The sequence below is a fragment of the Desmodus rotundus genome, chromosome 12 (assembly GCF_022682495.2).
Source record: "Desmodus rotundus isolate HL8 chromosome 12, HLdesRot8A.1, whole genome shotgun sequence".
NCBI classification, from domain to species: Eukaryota; Metazoa; Chordata; class Mammalia; order Chiroptera; family Phyllostomidae; genus Desmodus; species Desmodus rotundus.
In genome coordinates, this window is record NC_071398.1 from 16437546 (window position 1) to 16458038 (window position 20493).

At 36.5% G+C, this 20493-nt stretch overlaps 1 protein-coding gene across 10 annotated transcripts in view; it reads left to right on the forward strand.

Moving 5' to 3' along the window:
* NFAT5 (nuclear factor of activated T cells 5) overlaps positions 1-19599 on the forward strand; it is a 129954-nt gene extending 110355 nt beyond the window's left edge. For 6 of the 10 annotated variants that reach the window (XM_071219851.1, XM_024556147.3, XM_024556141.4 and 3 more), the window contains 4 exons: positions 6491-6639; positions 7354-9862; positions 10719-10958; positions 11634-19599. In XM_071219851.1, the coding sequence (XP_071075952.1) occupies positions 6491-6639; positions 7354-9862; positions 10719-10954 (2894 nt within the window). In that variant the 3' untranslated portion in view covers positions 10955-10958; positions 11634-19599. Of the gene's footprint in view, positions 1-6490; positions 6640-7353; positions 9863-10718; positions 10963-11633 lie in introns of all 10 variants that reach the window. The other 4 variants (XM_024556144.4, XM_024556142.4, XM_024556145.4 and 1 more) reach the window with 1 other exon arrangement.
* The last annotated feature ends 894 nt before the right edge of the window (positions 19600-20493 follow it).

Consider the following 20493-nt stretch of genomic DNA (forward strand, 5'->3'; position numbering starts at 1 on the left):
ATGCCTGAATGGTTGAAAGGTTTTATTTTATTTTATTTTATTTTATTTTATTTTATTTATTTATTTATTTATTTATTTATTTATTTATTTATTTATTTATTTTTTACCTTCAATGCTGCAATGAACATACGGGTGTTTAGGTCGAAAGGTTTTAAACACTATGTTTAATTTTTAGTAACAAAATTACTTAGTCAATTGATCAAAATCTTACAAGCCTAAAAAATGGATAAGAAACAAACACAGGTGCACATATTATCCTTTTTCAAAATTCAGACCTTATTTTGACGATTTTATCAACTGAAATCATGATAAAAATAACTTTGTGAAGAGATATAAAATTGCCCTGACTCAGTGGCTTGGTTTATTGGAGCATTATCCCATACACTAAAAAGGTTGTGGGTTCAATTCCCAGTCAGGGCACATACCTGGGTTTTGGGTTCGATCCATGGTCAGGGTGCATATGGGAGGCAACTGATTGATGCTTGTGTCTGTCTGTCTGTCTCCCTCCCTCTCTCTCTCTCTCTCTTTCTTTCTCTCTCCCTCTCCCTCTCCTCTCTCCCCTCTTCCCCCTACGCCCTACCCCCCTTCCTCTCTATCTAAAACCAGTAAAATCATTATTCTCAGGTGAGGATTAAAAAAAAGATATAAAATTAAATTGAGAGGGTATAAGAGAACTAAGTGGTAATGGAAAAATATAATAAAGATTACTGTATTTTTCGGACTATAAGACACACTGGACCATAAGACGCACCTAGGTTTTAGAGGAGAAAAATAGGGGAAAAAACCCTGTTCCACCCTGCCCCCCTCCCCGCCCCAGCCAGGTAAGCTGCATTCAGACTATAAATGCACCCCCATTTTCCTCCCAAATTTGGGGGGAGTGTGTCTTACAGTCTGCAAAACATGGTATATTTTAAAAATTAAACTGAATACTCAGCTATTTTATCAGTTTAAATTTTTCATTTGTTTTCATAAATACAACATCATTAATTAGAAATGATTCATCAATTTAGAAAACAATAGCTTTTAGAATCAGGAATTTTCCTTGACAAATGGCTTATTTTTATGACTCCTTGAAATCACAGCTTTAATATAATGTTAAGGTACCATCTAGGAGATTTAATTAGCTATACTTTAATGATAAAGACTGAGCAACATCAGTGACTTGTAACTTTGTGTTACGGCATTAATCAAGTAACATTCTTGTAAATAGCCATCAATTACAATAAGATTTAGAATTTGATACTAAAATAATGGTATTATGGTCGTATATTGAAAGCTTTTACTCTGAAGTAAGTTTCTAACTCCTTGGAGAGGGTTGGGAGGAGTGGAGAGTAGGGAGGATAACTGTACAAGTACTCAGTGAGACAATAAGTCTAGAGCCAAAGCTTCATTTTTCAGTTTTACCCAACTATGTATATATCCCTAACACAAAGGTAATACAAATAAAATGACAAGATAAAGTATACGGTGTAATAGTTTCTTCAGAATATTTCCAGAAAGTTTTCTATATCTGTATAGGTGCAGGTAGATGTGAATATAAACTCTAGATAGACCACTCAAAGTCCCTGTGATGCAGGTGTAGGACCCAGGGGTAAAGTATTGATGTGCATTCCTTCAGTTTCAGCTTTGTAAGGAATGGTTAACTGGATTAGTGTATAAAAAATAGTTGAGAGCCCTATCCTTTTCTCTAACTGGTTGGGACTTTGGGAAAGGTTTAGGAGCTTAGAGGAACCATAGAGATCATCTTGTTCAATCTCATTTTACAGGTAAATAAACCAAGGCCTAAAGAAATTAAGTGATTTGCTGAAGGTCATATAGCTGACAGAGGTTGCAAGTTAGATTTCCTTCAAAACTCTATATTTTTTCACTCTATTATTTCCTCCTCTATAAATCTTAATTCATATTTTAACCATACATACCTGTACTTTACCTAAATGCTGCTTGCTGATAACAAACTTTTACTAAAGATTATTCTAAGTTTCAAAAGTTATTATTTGACATGGATAGAAGAGAACACTGTTTAAAAGTTGTTTAGCATAGTGTATAAATACCAATATTCTTATTTTTTAAAGATTTTATTTATTTATTTTTAGAGAAGGAAGGAGAAAGAGAGGAGGAGAAAGGGAGATCGGCCTCTTGCATGCCCCCCCAACCAGGGGGACCTGCCCTGCAACCCAGGCATGTGCCCTGACAGGGAATCAAATTGGTGACCTTTCAGTTTGTAGGACAATGCCAAGCCCACTGGGTCACACCAGTCAGGGCAGTACCAATATTCTTTACAAATTAAAATTGATATTGGAATGGTTAAATATGTCTCTTATTTACCTTCTAGATTTTTGTCCTAATTGTCTAATTGTCTTAATTGTCTTAATTAGACAATTTTGTCTAATCGTCTTAAGAGTTTTTCCCCAGCCCCTAGATTGTTTATATTTTACTTGTTTGTATTTTTTCCTCTTTCATTAACATGTCATTTCCACATAGTAGGGATTTATTCATCTTATTTATCATCACTGGATCCCCAGAATCTAGAATAATACCGGGGACTTTGTAGGAGCTCAATAAATACCTGGTGAAAATGTAAGAAGAAAAGATAGGGTGACATTTCTCAAGCCATTTAATATTATTTACAGGTCTATTAAGATATGGGTTCTGGGATAAGAAAGCATAGACTCACTTTTCCCTATTCCTTCTAAATCTACTAAATACCTTGGAAATAATTCAGCAATCATAAAGGGACTTTGAAATATAGAGAGAAGAACATGGACTGGCTAGGAACCTTACATCTTGAAGAATGATACCAACTTTCCTGGGTTTTCTTTTTGTCTCCATTTATCTGAATTAGGGACCGGAGAGATCTGAAACTCAGAACTGGCAATAGGCATGGGCAAAAAGTAAATCAATCAATGAATAAAGAGAGCCTGTTCTTTGGCCAGAAGGCTAGGAAGGGGAAAGCCCACAGAGACTTGTTGGGATGACTCATACTTAGGGACAGCAGCTGACCCAACCCCCACCCATATTGTGGTAGCAATAACAGAACTTGGGAGGGTCAACCCACCCCATGGACCATACCTGCCAAGTAACAGTGGGCCCAATCTGCCAACAGTGGAACTCAGGAAGGCCACACACATATGCCAGCAGCAGTGGAACCCAGGAAGGCCACATATATGCCAGGTCAGTCTAACTGCAGTAATGGCAATGACAGGACCCAGGAGGGTACCCATCTCCTGCCCCTCATCAGGCTGCAGCACACACGCCCCTCCTCCTGCATTGGTGGTGCCAGCAGACCTTATGTCTCCCTATCATTCCCCTAAGAGCAGACAGAGACCCAGAACTAGCAGCTTCTAGCCCTCCACTCAAGAGCAGAAAAGATCCAGGCCAAATGTACTCCAACCCTCCACCCTGTGACAGAAGCCAATTCAGTGGTAAAAGGTGAACCAGATCCAAACCTCCACCTAGTGGAGTTGCCCAGACTCTGTAGTCTTGACCTTCTACCCATTGGTAGAAGGCAGACCTCTCAGGTGCTTCCTCACTCCCAGCAGCACCAGCAGAGATAGAACGAGAAGCCCATTAGTACCAGGAGACTGCAGAATATACCAGTAGAAATACTTTTCTTCCTGCAGGTCCAGCATTCCTCATCCTCACCTAGTAACACCAGGCAGCACCTTTCACTCTTGCAGGCAGCACCAGCAGGATTACAGCTGGAGTTCATGCAGAGCTAGAACAGAAAGTAGACCAGACTAGGGCTCAGAAAACTAAATTGTCAGTGGCCGTAGAAAGACTTGTATCTTTGTGTGAGCATTAGACAAAATGTCCTTTTCTAACTTTTCTATACCAGTAGACATACCTGTTTGTCAGTGGTCTCCTTAGGAGGAATAAAATACTCTTGCTCAACTTACTCCACCTTTTCTCATTTTCCAGAAGGGAAAAAAGCTATGCTAAGAATTTTTTGTAAGTAAATTTTGAGGAAAGTTATGTATAGACCTGTGTCTATACATAGAATCTTTAGGTGATGCATTTATTTGTCATTGGGTATTTATATTCAATTTCTAATTGAACTGTAATATAAACTTGTCTTTAAATATTGGAAATTTTTAGACCAGAAATACTACTAATGAAAATATGTAACACTGCATTGTAAAATTAACCAAACAATCCACAGCAAACTAAAATGACTACAGTAAAGGTAAAGAAAGATTAATTCACTAATTTCTTCATTTCTGAAAAAAAAATTCATTGATTACTTACTATACATCAGGCAACAATGAAATCTGCCTTTGTGGAGCTCATATTCTAATAGAATTCAAAAGCAAGAATAGCAGTTAAAGAAAAGGTAGACAACTATAGTTGAATAACAATAAAAATTTAAAAAAAAGAATAGCAGCTAAATATTACAGGATCAACTTAAGACAACACTAATAGTCTTTCAAACTGTCCTGTGAGACAAGCCACAAATACTTTAAAATGTCTGATGTGTGCATGATCTGGTTTTCTCTCAGTAAAAATTAGATTGTGAGTTGAATTATATTGGTATTGGTACAATCTAGGTGAAAATAGGTCCAGAGAACTCATGAATAAATGATATATTTCTCAGAGTAATAAAGCATAGAATGCCCAAAGTTAAATTTAAGAGCACTTCCCCCTCCCTCAATATAATCAGTTTCCACAGGAATTGTTTCTAGCTAATTGTCTATGAGACAAGTTGAAGTAAAAGTTTAAATATTTTTAAATCAGAATATTTACAAATGAGCAGTCCTGCTTATATACCACATACCATTTAAAATTACTCTTTGTAGCCAACATTTCTTCTCAATATCAAGTTAAGAAATTTAACAGCTATGCCTTCTGGGGAATCTGTTTCTCTCCACAGGGTCTCAAAGTAGTGGTAAACTTTTAGGTTAGAATTTGGGTTGTGTTCAGTTCAGAAGATTGTCATTAGTGATATCATTAGGCTTCACTAAGTCCACCAGTGGCAGACTCAAGTAGATGAAAAAGAATCAAGGGGAGCCCTGTCTGGTACGGTTCAGTGGATTGAGAGTTGGCCTGCAAACCAAAAAGTTGCTGGTTCAATTCCTGGTCAGGGCACATGCCTGGGTTGGAGACTAGGTCCTCAGTTTGGGGGTATACATTATAGCTCTCACACATTGATGTTTCTCTCCCTCTTTTTCCCTCCCCTCCCCTCTCTCTAAAAATAAATAAATAAAATCTTTTAAAAAAAGAATCAAGGGGGAAAAGTAGATATAATGAAGTGCTAGAACGTACCTCATCTGTTATATATTGCTTCTCCTTGGTGTAAATCTCTAACTACTGAAAATGGGAATAGAAGGAAGTGGAAAATACTTGCTGGTTTTATTTTGGAAATTTAATTGGTAAACTCAAATAGTCCTTATGATTTCATTCATATGTGAAATCTAATGAACAAACTGAACTCGCAAGAAAAATAAAGACAGACTTGTAGATAGAGAGCAGGCTGACGGCATTGGAGAGGCTATGGGGTAGAGTAATTGAGCAAAAAAGAGAAAGAACTCATGGACACAGACAACAGTGTGGTGATTGTGGGGGGAGGGGTGGGTACAGATGGAAGAGGGTATAGGAGAATAAATGGTGATGGAAGAAAATAAAATAGTCCTTAAATTTCTGAAAAGAAAAAATTTTAAGTCCTACCTAAAAGAGAAAAGTGATCATGTGTCAACTTGGTAAATTCAAGTTTTCTAAGACATTAATTTAGAAAAGCAAATTTTATTTGACTACATGGTAGCATTTTCTAATGAGAAGCTTGATTTTTGTTGAGAAGAGAAATTTTTAGACAATCCTGTGCCGTTTAAAAAGGTTTGACTTTATACCACCAGGCAGCCAGCCATAGGCTAAAAGGAGAGCTGTAATTGAGTAGCTTTAACCTCCCAGAGATTTCCCAAGTTGTATCTTATAATATATCCTGGTTGTGCTGAGAAGTGTAATTCAGGGCACCTTAGAAGGCTGCTGGGAGGTATAGTTTGATAACGGAACTGCTTAAGCTCATTGATATTTAACCTACAGTCTCAGGCTTATACAAGGAATCCTCAAAACAATACTACTTCAAAAAAAGGAGGATACATTTTAATATACCAGTTTTGTACCTCATGCCACTACTTAGCATCAGAAAACTGTGCCCTGGCCAGTGTGGCTGAGTTGGAGTGTTGTCCTATAATCAAAAGGTTGTGGGTTCGATCCCCAGTCAGGGCACATGTGTAGGTTGTGGGTTCGTTCCCTGGCCTAAGCACATAAAATCCCTGGTCTGGGCATGTAAGGGAGGCAACCAATAAATGCTTCTCTCTCTCCCTTCGTCTCTCCCTCTCTCTCTAAAAACAATGAAAAAATTTCCTTGGATGAGGATAAGAAAAAAAAAATTGACATTTAAATCATGGCAAATAGTCATCACACTATAGAATGAAGTAGTTGATGACTTTAGTGATTTTAAATTTTTCTTCCTTTTTTTGTGTGTGTGCATGTGCAGCAATGAAAACTACTGGATGTAACTTAGATAAGGTAAATATTCTTCCTAATGCTCTGATCACTCCACTCATATCAAGCAGTATGATTAAGAGTGAAGATGTTACTCCAATGGAAGTAACAGCAGAAAAAAGATCTTCGCCTATTTTTAAGGTAAGCCACATTGACTAGTGTCCTATTTCTTAACCTCAAATATGAAAGTTGCTATATTTTAAGTGGTTTGAATTCTTTTTCCCATGTTTATGCTTTTTACTTTTTCTGTTTCTTTCACATTTGTTTCTCTTTGAAGGCACTTAATGATTTTTGCTTTTCAGAATAAATACTTTCATACTCCAGTAAAATATCATGCAAAGTGACTTCCAGTATCCATTTTTGACAAGGGAGGAATTAATACATTAGCTAGACTTGTGGGGTGGGAGGGTATTAATGAAAGTACTGGTTTAGCATTTTTGAAACTAGAGACATTTGTATTTCTTTTTCTTTCCCACTCTTTTCCTATAACTCCCTTTACCTTTTCCACTTGCTTTCCCCCTATAATGTTACCAGCAAACCACAAAGTGGAGTTTTTTTAACTTCCTATTAATTCATGAACCATAGAATTAATGTTCTTACTGTCCTATACATATCAGTAGCTGATAATTCTTTTACTTCCTTGTTTGACTGTCTTTGCTTATAACACATATTTTAAAACTTTTGACAATCAAACATGTTATCACCGTGACTCATAGTCTTATATTTGTTTTCCAAATAATACATAGAGCGGGAAGTTGGTTCTGCATGTTTTTAGAGTAATGTTAATTTTTAAAGTATCATATGAGTTAATTTAATGTTTAATGTACATATTATTTGGGGATTTTTATTTTTTAGACTACAAAGACAGTTGGATCAACTCAACAAACATTGGAAAATATCTCTAACATAGCAGGAAATGGGTCTTTTGCATCATCATCATCTTCCCACTTACCCTCTGAAAATGAAAAGCAGCAGCAGATTCAGCCCAAGGCATACAACCCAGAGACCCTGACAACTATCCAAACACAGGACATTTCACAGCCTGGTACCTTTCCAGCAGTTTCTGCTTCTAGTCAGCTGCCTAGTAGTGATGCACTACTGCAACAGGCTACACAGTTTCAGACAAGAGAAACGCAGTCTAGAGAGGTGTTACAGTCAGATGGTACAATGGTTAATTTGCAACACCTGACCGAGGCATCACAGCAGCAGCAGCAGTCACCACTACAAGAACAAGCACAGACTTTACAGCAGCAGATTTCATCAAATATTTTCCCATCACCAAGTAGTGTGAGTCAGCTACAGAACACGATTCAGCAGTTGCAAGCAGGAAGTTTTACCAGCAGTACTGCTAGTGGCAGCAGTGGAAATGTTGACTTGGTCCAACAAGTTTTAGAGGCACAACAACAGTTATCTTCAGTTTTATTTTCTGCTCCAGATGGTGAGAATGTTCAAGAACAGCTTAGTGCAGACATTTTTCAACAAGTCAGTCAAATTCAAAATAGTGTAAGCCCTGGAATGTTTTCCTCAACAGAGCCAGCAGTCCATACCAGACCAGATAATTTAATAGCTGGAAGAGCTGAAAGTGTTCACCCACAGACTGAAAACACATTATCTAATCAACAGCAGCAACAACAGCAACAGCAAGTGATGGAGTCGTCAGCCGCAATGGTGATGGAGATGCAACAGAGTATCTGCCAGGCAGCTGCCCAGATTCAGTCAGAGTTATTTCCTTCAACTGCTTCAGCAAATGGAAACCTTCAGCAATCTCCAGTTTTCCAGCAGACTCCTCATATGATGAATGCGTTATCTACCAATGAGGACATGCAAATGCAATGCGAATTGTTTTCTTCTCCTCCTGCAGTTTCTGGAAATGAAACTACAACAACCACCACGCAGCAGGTTGCAACCCCCGGTACCACCATGTTTCAGACATCAAGTTCAGGAGATGGAGAAGAAACAAGTACACAAGCAAAACAGATTCAGAACAGTGTCTTTCAGACCATGGTCCAAATGCAGCATAGTGGGGACAATCAATCTCAAGTTAACCTTTTTTCATCTACAAAAAGTATGATGAGTGTTCAAAATAGTGGTACCCAGCAACAAGGTAATGGTTTATTCCAGCAAGGTAATGAGATGATGTCACTCCAATCTGGGAATTTTTTGCAGCAGTCTTCTCATTCACAGGCTCAACTTTTTCATCCTCAAAATCCTATCACTGATGCTCAGAACCTTTCCCAGGAAACTCAAGGTTCTATTTTTCACAGTCCAAGTCCTATTGTCCACAGTCAGACTTCTACAACCTCCACTGAACAGATGCAGCCTCCAATGTTTCACTCTCAAAGTACCATGGCTGTCCTACAGGGCTCTTCTGTTCCTCAAGACCAGCAGTCAGCCAACATATTTCTTTCCCAGAGTCCAATGAATAATCTCCAAACTAATGCAGTAGCTCAAGAAGAACAGATTTCATTTTTTGCAGCTCAGAACTCAATTTCTCCACTTCAGTCAACATCGAACACTGAGCAGCAAGCTGCTTTCCAACAGCAGCCTCCAATATCACACATTCAGACCCCTATGCTTTCTCAAGAGCAGGCACAGCCCTCCCAGCAAGGTCTGTTTCAGCCTCAGGTGTCCCTGGGTTCCCTTTCTCCTAATCCAATGCCTCAAAACCAACAAGGGACAATCTTCCAGTCACAGCACTCAATTGTTGCCATCCAGAGTAACTCTCCATCTCAGGAGCAGCAGCAGCAGCAACAGCAGCAGCAGCAGCAGCAGCAACAACAACAACAACAACAACCACCGCAGAGCATTTTATTCAGTAATCAGAATACTATGGCTACAATGACATCTCAGAAGCAACCACCACCGAACATGATATTCAACCCAAGTCAAAATCCAATGGCTAATCAGGAGCAACAGAACCAGTCAATTTTTCACCAACAAAATAATATGGCCCCCATGAATCAAGAGCAGCAGCCCATGCAATTTCAGAGTCAGCCCACAGTTTCCTCACTTCAGAACCCAGGTCCTGCTCAATCTGAATCACCACAGACCTCCTTGTTCCATAGCTCTCCTCAGATTCAGTTGGTCCAGGGGTCACCCAGTTCTCAAGAGCAGCAAGTAACTCTCTTCCTCTCTCCAGCATCCATGTCTGCATTGCAGACCAGTATAAACCAACAAGACATGCAACAGTCTCCTCTTTATTCCCCTCAGAACAACATGCCTGGAATCCAAGGAGCCACATCTTCACCTCAACCACAGGCTACTTTATTTCACAACACTACAGGAGGCACAATGAACCAACTACAAAATTCTCCTGGTTCATCTCAGCAGACTTCAGGAATGTTCTTATTTGGCATTCAAAATAGTAAGAAACTGTAATTTTTCATTTCTTAAATGTTGGTAGTTGAAATGGTCAGATTATTATTATTATTATTATTATTATTATTATTAGAAGGAAGCAAAGCACAGTGGTTTTAAGAACATAGATTGTAGTTAGAACTAAGTTCAAATTCCAGTTGTACTACGTACAGATTGTGAGTCTTAGACAAGTTATTTGACCAGTATGAATCTCAATTTCCACATCTAAAATGGTGGTAATATTATCACTTGACAAGGATATTGGGAGGATAAAATATGGTAGCGTATATAAATATATGTGTTTGCCACTTTAAGTTATGAATTTAAAGGAAAATGAAGAATGACAGAAAAATCTCAGCCAATTAAGTAGTTTTGAAGGAGGTAGAAACCCATCTTTAATATTTGTGTACCAAGGAAATTATATAGGGCTTAATATGATAGCTAGACAAAGTTGTATTTGCATATGGCTTAGACTCCAAGGGTCTAAGACTGTTAAATTCAGGGGTGTCCATGCATCCCAGGAATGTAGCCCAACACAAAATTTTAAATTTACTTAAAATATTACAAGATTTTTTTGTGATTATGTGTCACAATGTATTTAATGTGTGGCCCAAGACAACTCCTCTTCTTCCAGTGTGGCCCAGAGATGCCAAAAGGTTGGACACCCCTGGGAAGAAACCAAAGATGAATGTCATTACTTTTCAGTGAAAAGCATTTGGGAATTGGGGGTGTGTCAGGTGCCTTGCTTTTACTTCTAGTCTGAGTGAAGATAATAATGACAGCCTCAGGAACTAATAAATATCTTCTTATGAATCCTAACAGAAAGTAATCAGGTAGCTTCTCTATTTTAAATGTCTCTGCAGACTGTAATCAGCTTTTAACTTCTGGACCAGCTGCTTTGCCAGATCAGTTGATGGCTATAAGTCAGCCTGGCCAACCACAAAACGAGGGCCAGCCACCTGTGACAACGCTTCTTTCTCAGCAAATGCCAGAGAATTCTCCACTGGCATCCTCTATAAACACCAACCAGAACATTGAAAAGATTGATTTACTTGTTTCATTGCAAAACCAAGGGAACAATTTGACTGGCTCCTTTTAACTGGGTATGTAAGTATTGCATTTTGGCTTCTTTCTTATTGATAAGCATCAATGAATTGTATTCTTAGCAGATTTGGGTTAAGTAATAGCACTGTTTAGACTCTAATCTTTTTTTTAAGATTGTACTTATTTATTTTTAGAGAGAGGGGAGGGAGGGAGAAGGAGAGGGAGAGAAACATCGACTGGTTGCCTCTTGCGTGCCCCTACCTGAGGACCTGGTCAGCAACCCAGGCATGTGCCCTGACCAGGGATTAAACCATCAACCTTTCGTTTCAAAGGCCAATGCTCAATCCATTGAGCCACACCAGCCAGGGCAGCTCTAACCTTTTAAAATGTGGTGTTCTCACAAGATGGTACTTTTTTACTCTAGGTTACTTGATGAGTGATAGCTTATGGTCATATTGTTAATGCTGGATATGCCTTCTGGCTCTAAACTTCTTTGCTTTGGAATGACAGAAATTCCCATGTATTATATATTGGATATAATTAAGTCTCATTTCTTCATTCCTCAAGAAGTAAATATTGAGCCAGAAAATTCTGTGGAAGTATGAATATGACACAGTATCATTTATAGTACTGTAATATACTCTGGGATCATTCAGGGTAAGAGGATCTTTATAAATGCTAAATGCTTCCTCTCCCAGGTTATATTAAATGTGTTCCTTTTTTTTTTTTTTTAGAAACTCTATGAAGAAAATCCTGATTCCAAGATGTCCTGAGATCTTGTGATTCCATGAGAATTGAACTGTTACTTTAAAGCAAAATGAAATATGAAAAACTGTGATTGAGTAAATGTATAGATTTTACTCTGGCTGCAAAAGAGCACACATATGCTGCCTGTTGCAGTGATTAGCCGCGATTGTTAACATCTTCATATTTTGTATTCCTAATAACAATGATGATTGAGAATCTATTTGAGTGTCCAGCTGACAGAATTAATTGTTGCTATTTTCCTAGGCGCTTTTTCTTTAAAAATACAGTTTAAATTTAAAGCTGGACTGCTCAGTTATCATTGCTATTAGAAAATAATTCATATTGTCATATTTACCTTTGTTCTTATTTTCTTCCCTGCACTGTTCTAGTCAAGTAACAGCTTTTGAAAAAGAAAAATTCAAATAATAACTAAGGCTGTGATTTTTCAATAAAAAGAACACAGCTATTGGCCAAACTGAAGGAATCCTTTTCCAGTTTTATAGAAAAACTGAAGAGGTAATGTTCTGACAAGGAAGCTGTATTAAGAGCTCTCCACAGTTAAGAGGCTTCTTTATCACAAAGGCAGACAACACAAATTGGGAACAGCTGGAATGCTGTGCATTTTATTTTTCAGATTGTTGTTAATTCTCTTTCCGCTAAGTGGTTCAGGCATAACTGCATAGAAAAATAATTATCTTGCTCTATGAAAAAGTGAAGGGGATAATATATGGTAAATTATATTCTGATATTCTCCTGCAGTAGTTTAAACTGACAACAGTTTGAATCTGTTTCTTCTTAATCTAGTCTTGGGCTGATTGTTCCCTTTTAATACTCACCTATATTATTCCCCTTTTTCACTTTATTTTAGACAATTGGTAATATATTCCTAGTTTTGTGACCCTGTAACAACTTTGAGGAAAAGGCTACTTTCATCTGGGGTAGCCCAGCAACTCCTGCAGCACAGGTGGGGGCTGCCTTTTCAGGAATAAGGAGAACTGATTCCTGAGAAACAAGAAACAATGCATTTTCCCCCATGAACGGTGCTGTTCTGAAGTCTTCAAAATTTTCCCTCTAATAGGAAACATGTAAATTTTAATTTAAAAAAAAGGCAAAGTAAAATTTCTTAAAACATCACTTCTCCCTGAGCTGCAGTGAATGTAATTCACTTGTCACCTCAGTGCTTTACAGTTTGAAGTGGTCATTTATCTGATGGTTCCCACAAGCCTTAGGCTTTACAGGGTCATGTCATTGACTTAAAATGAAGAATCAACTTGTGTTACATCTATCGAGAGCAAAATAACTCACTCCGAACTTGCAGTTGTAGCATTAGTTACATGGTTTTGGGTGTTCTCACCACCCATGGGATGCCTGCTTCTCACTACAACCTGTTGTCTGGACACATGCTTATTATGTTGTATTTTTCTTTTGGCATGTAGAAAGCTGTTAATGCAGTGTAAGGCCAAATTGTGTGTGGCTTCTTTATGTAGCTAAGACGTTTTGGTATTCTCGTCCGTTTCATTTATTTTTTTAAGTGTACAAAAATAGCCTGTTAATTGTTGAAAGCTACTTTTCTGTTTGTTTGTTTTTTCTACCCTATACATATAGTTGAATTTAGTGAAATTGTGGTCTTGGTTTTGTTTATACAGCCAGATTTTTCCCCTTTTTGTGATGATGTTCCTTGGTTCTTTGAATGTGCTATCCTTCTAATTTGTATTTTCTCTTTGTTCTCATATATTCTTCCCTCTACCCTCAACCTTTCTTTCTTTCTCTCTCTGATTGAGAGGCATTGAATTACGTTTTCAGTAGTACAGGCTTCTTGCCAATATGAAGGGAACTTTTCAGAAAGAGACCTACTCTGGGTCATTTAATTTTGAATACAGTTTTCAATCGTTCAAGTTTTGGATGGTTTATATCTAATGTGTGTTTCATTTTTTTGGAAAGCTATATTTTGTATTTAGGAAATGGTATACTATTTTGCTATTTGTACTGAGTGAGTACATTGGCATAAATATAGAAATTTATATATATACATATATATAAACTATTCTTTTTTGCCACACATTTTTGTGGTAATTTTGTGAGTTTGTCTGATGTTCTACCACAACGTGGCGTCTGATAACAGTGAGGGGGGGTTTGTTATGTCTTTATTGAGTATTTAAGTATCTTTTGAAACAAATGACTTGTTCATCAGTGGCCATTCCATCAGGCAGTTCTTTGATGTTCTTAGTGGGCTAAAGGCAGCTTACTGTCTGTTTGCTGGGTCTTTCACTCAGCCAAATGTTAGAGTAAGGAAACCCATCTAGGCAGTTGTGTCAAATGGTGTTTCATGAGAATGAGCCATTCAGCCTTCGCTCACTATATATTTAATATTTTATTATTGTTGTTTTTATTATTAATTGGCTTTCTGTGTTCTATGCCTTTTATTTATAAAGACACTAAAAAACATTTGTAATTTTAATAACATTTTCCCCATCTTGTAATATCCAGAGCTACTTTATAAATTCTCTGAACTGAAAGCATTTTCCTCAGTATATCTCTTCTTTCCCCACCCCTATCAGGAAAAATTACCTAATGTAGTTCAGGTTATAAGAAAGACCAGCCACACAATCCAGTGCTTCGGTTTTAAAATGTAAAACTCCAACTGCAGAGAGTTGATGAATGTCAGAAAGCTTAGCCAGCAGGTATAAAAATAAGTAGAAATAAAATACCGTAAGTTCATTTCTGAGTTTTCTGAATTTTTTTCTGAGATTACACAGGAGACTTAGAAAGAAAGTCTGTTTGTTCACCAAGTTCTAATTAGAATGTTCATATTGCTCTATGGATGAAGTAGTGGCAAGAAGACTGACTGTGTGCTGACTTCTGTTGTTTAGCAAGAGGTTTGTCATTGTAAAATGCTGATTGCCAATGCCAAGTCACCAGGGACCAATTTCTGTTTTATAATATCTAAGTTTAGAACAGAACATACACCTGAACTGTAATGGTTTGATTGGATGGAAGCAGAAAACCCGATTTTTATTTTCATAAATTTTGTGGTTATTTGTTATAAGGGCTGTGCTATGCTACCATGCTACCGTATTCTTATTCAATAATGATGTTGTTATTTTTTTTAACATTGTTAAATGTTCCTTACCCCTAAAGGTCAATATTAAGTACAGCATTCTGAATATATGCAATTTGGTTACAAAAACTATTTGTCTTCTTATTGAAGAATTAGCGTAGTAATCAGTGGTTGATACTTGTGCTAATAATGCAGTTTCCAGATTCCTGTTACAAGTTATAGCTACATATAGGAGAGACTCCATGAGCCAGCAAAGGCCTCGGAAACAATAATTTATTGGATTTATTTATGGCAGAAGGACCTAAATAAGTTTTGAACCACATTTTATTCCTTTGTATTGTTATATTCAATTGTTCTTTTAGCAACTCACATTAATGCTTGGAGCTTATCTCTGTGTCTGTGTGAGTGTTTGTGTGTTTTATTCCTTATTATCATTCCATTATATAGCCACACCAACATGGGAGAAGATAATTGAGAAGTCATGTTTTGCTTTTGAGCTTTATCATGTTACCTTTGTAATTAGAGTATCATGTTGTCTTTAGCCAATGCAAATCTGTTTTTACCAGTTTCCCTAGAACAGGTTTTTAAAGGGCTTTGTTTATATAGAAGCAGTATTAATGAGAGATCTGCCTTCCTTCTTTTCCCTCCTACTTTTCTTTTTTTTTCTTTTTTTGGCGGGGTGGGTAATGCTGTAGAGTGTATGTGCTGTAGTTGGGAATGTCACTGTAGTGCATTTCTGGCCCATCAGAATCCCATTTAGTCTGCCTAGGAAAATAGTGCCCACGGAAATGAGAAGGAAGTTACATTTGAATCCCTTTAGAACTAAAATAATAATTCCTTTAGATTATTTAAGCCATTATAGATGCTTGTTTTAGAAAAGTAAAATCGGTTTAAATGCATCAGTAATTAAAAAGCAGAATTAAATGCTTTAATAATCAAGGTCTCAAATTCCACAAGGTTGATAAATATTCACTAAGAGTAACTGGAGAATTTTGCATCTTTCTGGTGAAATTTTTTGTTCTAGTATCTGTTTCCTAGTTGATTTTTTAATCAACTGAAAATTATGTAAGACCTGTTAGCTTTACTCGGCTTCATGAGCACAGGTTTCATCCCTAACCGAGACAACCATGTTGTATCTGCATGCCTTTGGTTATATGGAGGGACTTAATGAAAGAGAGACTGAATAGTTCAGAAGATTTTAGAGTAATAAGTCAGAGTATATACCCTAGTGACTGGTTTAGTAAAATCTTATATAATGTATAAAAAGAGGTTTTCTCCTCTGCTTATTTGTATCACTAGAGCTAAATTGTGGAGATAATGTTCATAATGTAATAAATATCAAAATAATACCTACAGTGTCATTTGTAAATTATCCCAGGGCTCTAATTACTTCTTTAATTCCCATTGATTTTCATGCCATTCTAGCCTCACTTATTAATAAATTTCTATTTTTACTCTACTTTCTCTTCCAGGAAAATTTTTTAAATTAATATTTTATATCTAGATTAAATGGAAAAGTGCCTTTTACCATGATAGTGCGCCTTTTATGTAATTTCCCTTTTTGCTATTGCCAAAAACATGTAAATTATTTTAATAGGTCCCAACTTTCAGCTTTTCCATTTAACCATTCTTTTCTCCATTTCTTTCTTTTCTTTTTGAAAATCTAATTGGCTGTATTAAACAGTTCATGAATCGGCCAGCATCTCATCTCGCAACTAGAAGGGCACTTGAAGGGGTTGTGCAAAATGGAAGGTTTTTATAGCTCCATTTCTTAATCATCATAGGAAATAACTTCATAAGTATCTAACTCCCTTTGGCCTAAGAGTAACAGAAAAGGTACGTTACCAAAATTGTTCCTTTGAGGGAGGGTAAGTAAAAGATTACAGCATTATACTGTTTAGGCTTTATATTTATAAACTAAATTTGTCTTCATCTCAACCAACCAATGATAGGTCTTAACCTGAATGCTAATGAAACTTTTACTACCTGTGTGACTCCATGCATACAAATGTGTGTGGTTAAATTTCAGGAATGAAGTGTTTAAAGCATCTCCTAGATGAATGAAAATAAATTATTAACACATAGTTTAAGTAAAATCTGGTAATGTCAGTTTTTCTAACTAGACAGAGCCAAGTAATTAATTATAGAGCACTTTTTGCCCATCAGACCCTCAGTAATCTACCTATGAAAAATAGTGTTAATGGAAATGAAAAAGTTACATCTGAGTCCCTCCAAGACCAAGATAGTTCCTTTCAACCAGATACAGTTGAATTGTGTCCCTCTGGTTTTTGTTAATTTTGCTTGTGTTCCAGCTCCTTAATACGGTGGTGGTGCCTGAAGAAAGGGCCATCAGCAACAGGTCAGGACAGCAACAGCTTTGGGATGAGCTGCTATCCCCCATGTGAGTATTTCCGTGGTTGTTAGTAACACTGAAGACTGCAAACGTTTACTCAATATTCTTAATACCCTATTGATATTATGCACTTGAATCATTCCAGAGAAGTCAAGAATGCTGTATAGTGATGATTCCATCTTAATGACTACATCTTAACTACTTAGAATATTATGTCCCTTTTTATTTTGGAGAGCAACTTGGCATAAGTGTTTATGTAAATATTTTCTAAAATGACTATAGTAGAGCTTAAACAGGACTTAGACTTTGAAATGTAATTGATTATAAGGGTAAATGATTACACTTCAGGAAATCATTTTAGAAACACTTAAATGTTGAGCTTACTAATCTGTATTCTTGAAAGTTAATTAAAACCAGCCCTCTTCCTATATATTTTGTGCCATGTACCTAAGAACATTATAGTTTTCTGCATATATAAACCAATGGTTCTCAAAATATGGTCCTTAGCCTACCGGCCAATATTAGCATCACCTGTGAACTAGTTAGAAATGCAAATTCTTGGGTCCTGCCCTAGACACACTGAATGGGAAAGGGGAGACGGACTCAGCAATCTGTGTTTTAACGCCCTTCAGGTGATTCTGATGCACTGGTAAAGCTTGAGAGCCACCGGTGCAAACTATGTACAGTGAGGTCTGGAAAGCAGGTTTTTCCCTACTCATAAAGATAGGGTTATGCATTGTTCTTTATGTAAATTCAGCTTGACCTGGTTATTCATAATCCTTTATTGGCAATGACAATTCATTCTCAGCACTGCCTATAGTATATTTTATGTATGTATATAATTAGTTATTGATAATTCAGTTAACTTAGTTTGGCATATTTCTACCACTTACTAAAAAGTTTACATTAAGTAAGTGATTTAAAGGTATAGGTGCAATGTTCTATATTTCTTTTAATTGCTATGACATTTAAGTAGCTAATATCATTGACAGGTGCTAAATTCTCCTGTTCATTCATAAAATGGGTACATTGTGGGCAGTGATAATACAAGTTTTTTTTTCATTGCCTCTTACTTTACCAGCAGACCACAATTTTGGTCTGGTTAGGTCAATTTTCAGAACAAAATTGTCATTCCTATATTTATATTTGTATCTGAGATACTAAACAAGATGGCTGTCCAGATCAACAAAGCACCATATTTAATTTCTTTTTTTAATACATGAATCTTTAAGAGTAGATTGCTTTGTATGAGAACTGCTGCAGAAGATATAACTGCCCTTGGAACTTACGTTTCAGACAGGAGCTATTTACTAAAATAAATATTAAACAAGACAGTGTGTTATATAATTTGGGCATTTCCCCCTTGTCAGCATGCATCATGGTAAAGTATCCACAGACAAGTAGATTTATTCATTCACTTTATCACCCTATGTGATTTAATATTTCCGTAATTGTTCTAATCTTCCTCCCACTGTTTACAAATCACCATTAATTAAATCATGAAATAAAAATGCACATTTCAAAATAAAAATAATTATATACTCTGTAAAATTCACCACTGCTTAATACTAGCAGTAGAAATGTAAGTGGCTTAGTCTACAAACTATGGTGCTGGCAAATAAATACATAGGCAAACTTTTGGGAGATGCTCTAGCTACATTCCTCCTTTCTTGTGCCCTTTCCTCTCTTCCTCACTTGATTGCTTAATATATTCCTGTACCCAAAGTGTTCTACCACAGTTCTGTGGGACTTCAACTTGTAATGTCTCCTTTAAAAGCCCCATGTTTAAGCTCCATATCACACCCTGCTCTTTTTATTTTATTTTATTTTACCAGAAGTAATTTGCCTGGTTTGAGTAGTTCATAGGGATCACTTATTGTTTTAGCTAATGAACCTCAGGACCACACACACACACACACACACACACAGACACACAGACATACACACCCTCCCCCTTCCCCACCTCAGATGTTTGAGAGTGGGTTTGGAATCAGACTCATGTGTCCGATAAAGAGCTGTCCCGCACTGAAGTGTTTGACGTTAGGGGCTACAAACTGATCCAATGATATTTAGCTAATTTCTTTTCATCTAATGAATATATCTTCTCACCTTGTTCCCTTACTTCTAATTGATAAGCTCCAAGTAGTTGCTAATTATTGACAACTCTTACTTAGTCTTTTTAATAAATGTATTACAAGTATTTCATGAACCTATTGTCAAGTGGTTTGGATACCATTCTGCCATTTAAATTTTATTTGCCTGAGCACACTGATCAACCACTGAATTGCCTTCTTCCATTGGCCTGCGATGACTAAGGGTTACATTTTTGTGTATACGCTTTCATAGTTGGGGTTGCAGAGCACTGACACCAGATGTTTTCAGTTTGTTCTCTGGGGGGATTCATTTGCATCTATGTTTTTAGCTATCTGTGATAACTTGTTAAATATTAAAAAGATATTTTGCTTCTATTGGAACATTTGTATACTCGCAACTATATTTCTGTAAACAGCTGCAGTCAAAAATAAAACATTGAAAGTTTTCATTTTGCAGTGGGTACTGTCTTTTTTCCTCAAACCCTATGGGTGAATTCACATCCATGAATGCCAGGCTGAAATGATAAAATCATTAGGAAAAGGTATGAAATATAGAAACATTTTCAAGTAGTTATTTTGTGCCTACAGTGTACAAAGTGCTTGGTGTGACAGAATTTGTGTTTGTTTTCCTTAGTTTAAATGTTTCATGAGGAGTAAAATAGTACATAACACAAGGCAGCAAATCATGTAGCATGGAGGTGCTTTTGATGAACACCGAGTTTCCCTGGCCCGCAGGCCTAATCTCTTTTTATTCTTTTGCTATTTTCCCATGTATAAATTAGTGTTTACCAGAATGAAACATATAATAACAACATACCACTGGTGGTATTCAAAATGGTTTCAGGTGATACATGGGAAACACTATTTTTAAACATAGTATATGTGTTTTAATGTGCATTAGAAAAAATATAATGTGTATACCTACTAGACTACCCATAGTAGACTACCCATAGTCCAGTAGGTACACTACTAGAGTCAAATTAAAAATATTAAACAAATACTAACACAGATGATATATGGATACCACAATTATAATATGTAAAAACTGATGTTTTAGAAGTACTGCTTTAGACAGTATACTTATATACCTACTTATCAAATATAGATGGTGTCTGTTGATTTTTGAAAGTGATTGAGTTTTTAACGTATCCAAATATATCTAAATGACTTGTCACTTTAGGAGGATTAATTATATACATTAAGTAATATGCATAATTTACTTCAACAATGCTGCCATTGTTCAAAATATGTTTAAAAGTCTTCTTCTGGCATTTATTGACTTCAGTAGCACTGGAAAGGACTAATAATCAAATACAATTTAATAATTATAAATATCAAAAATA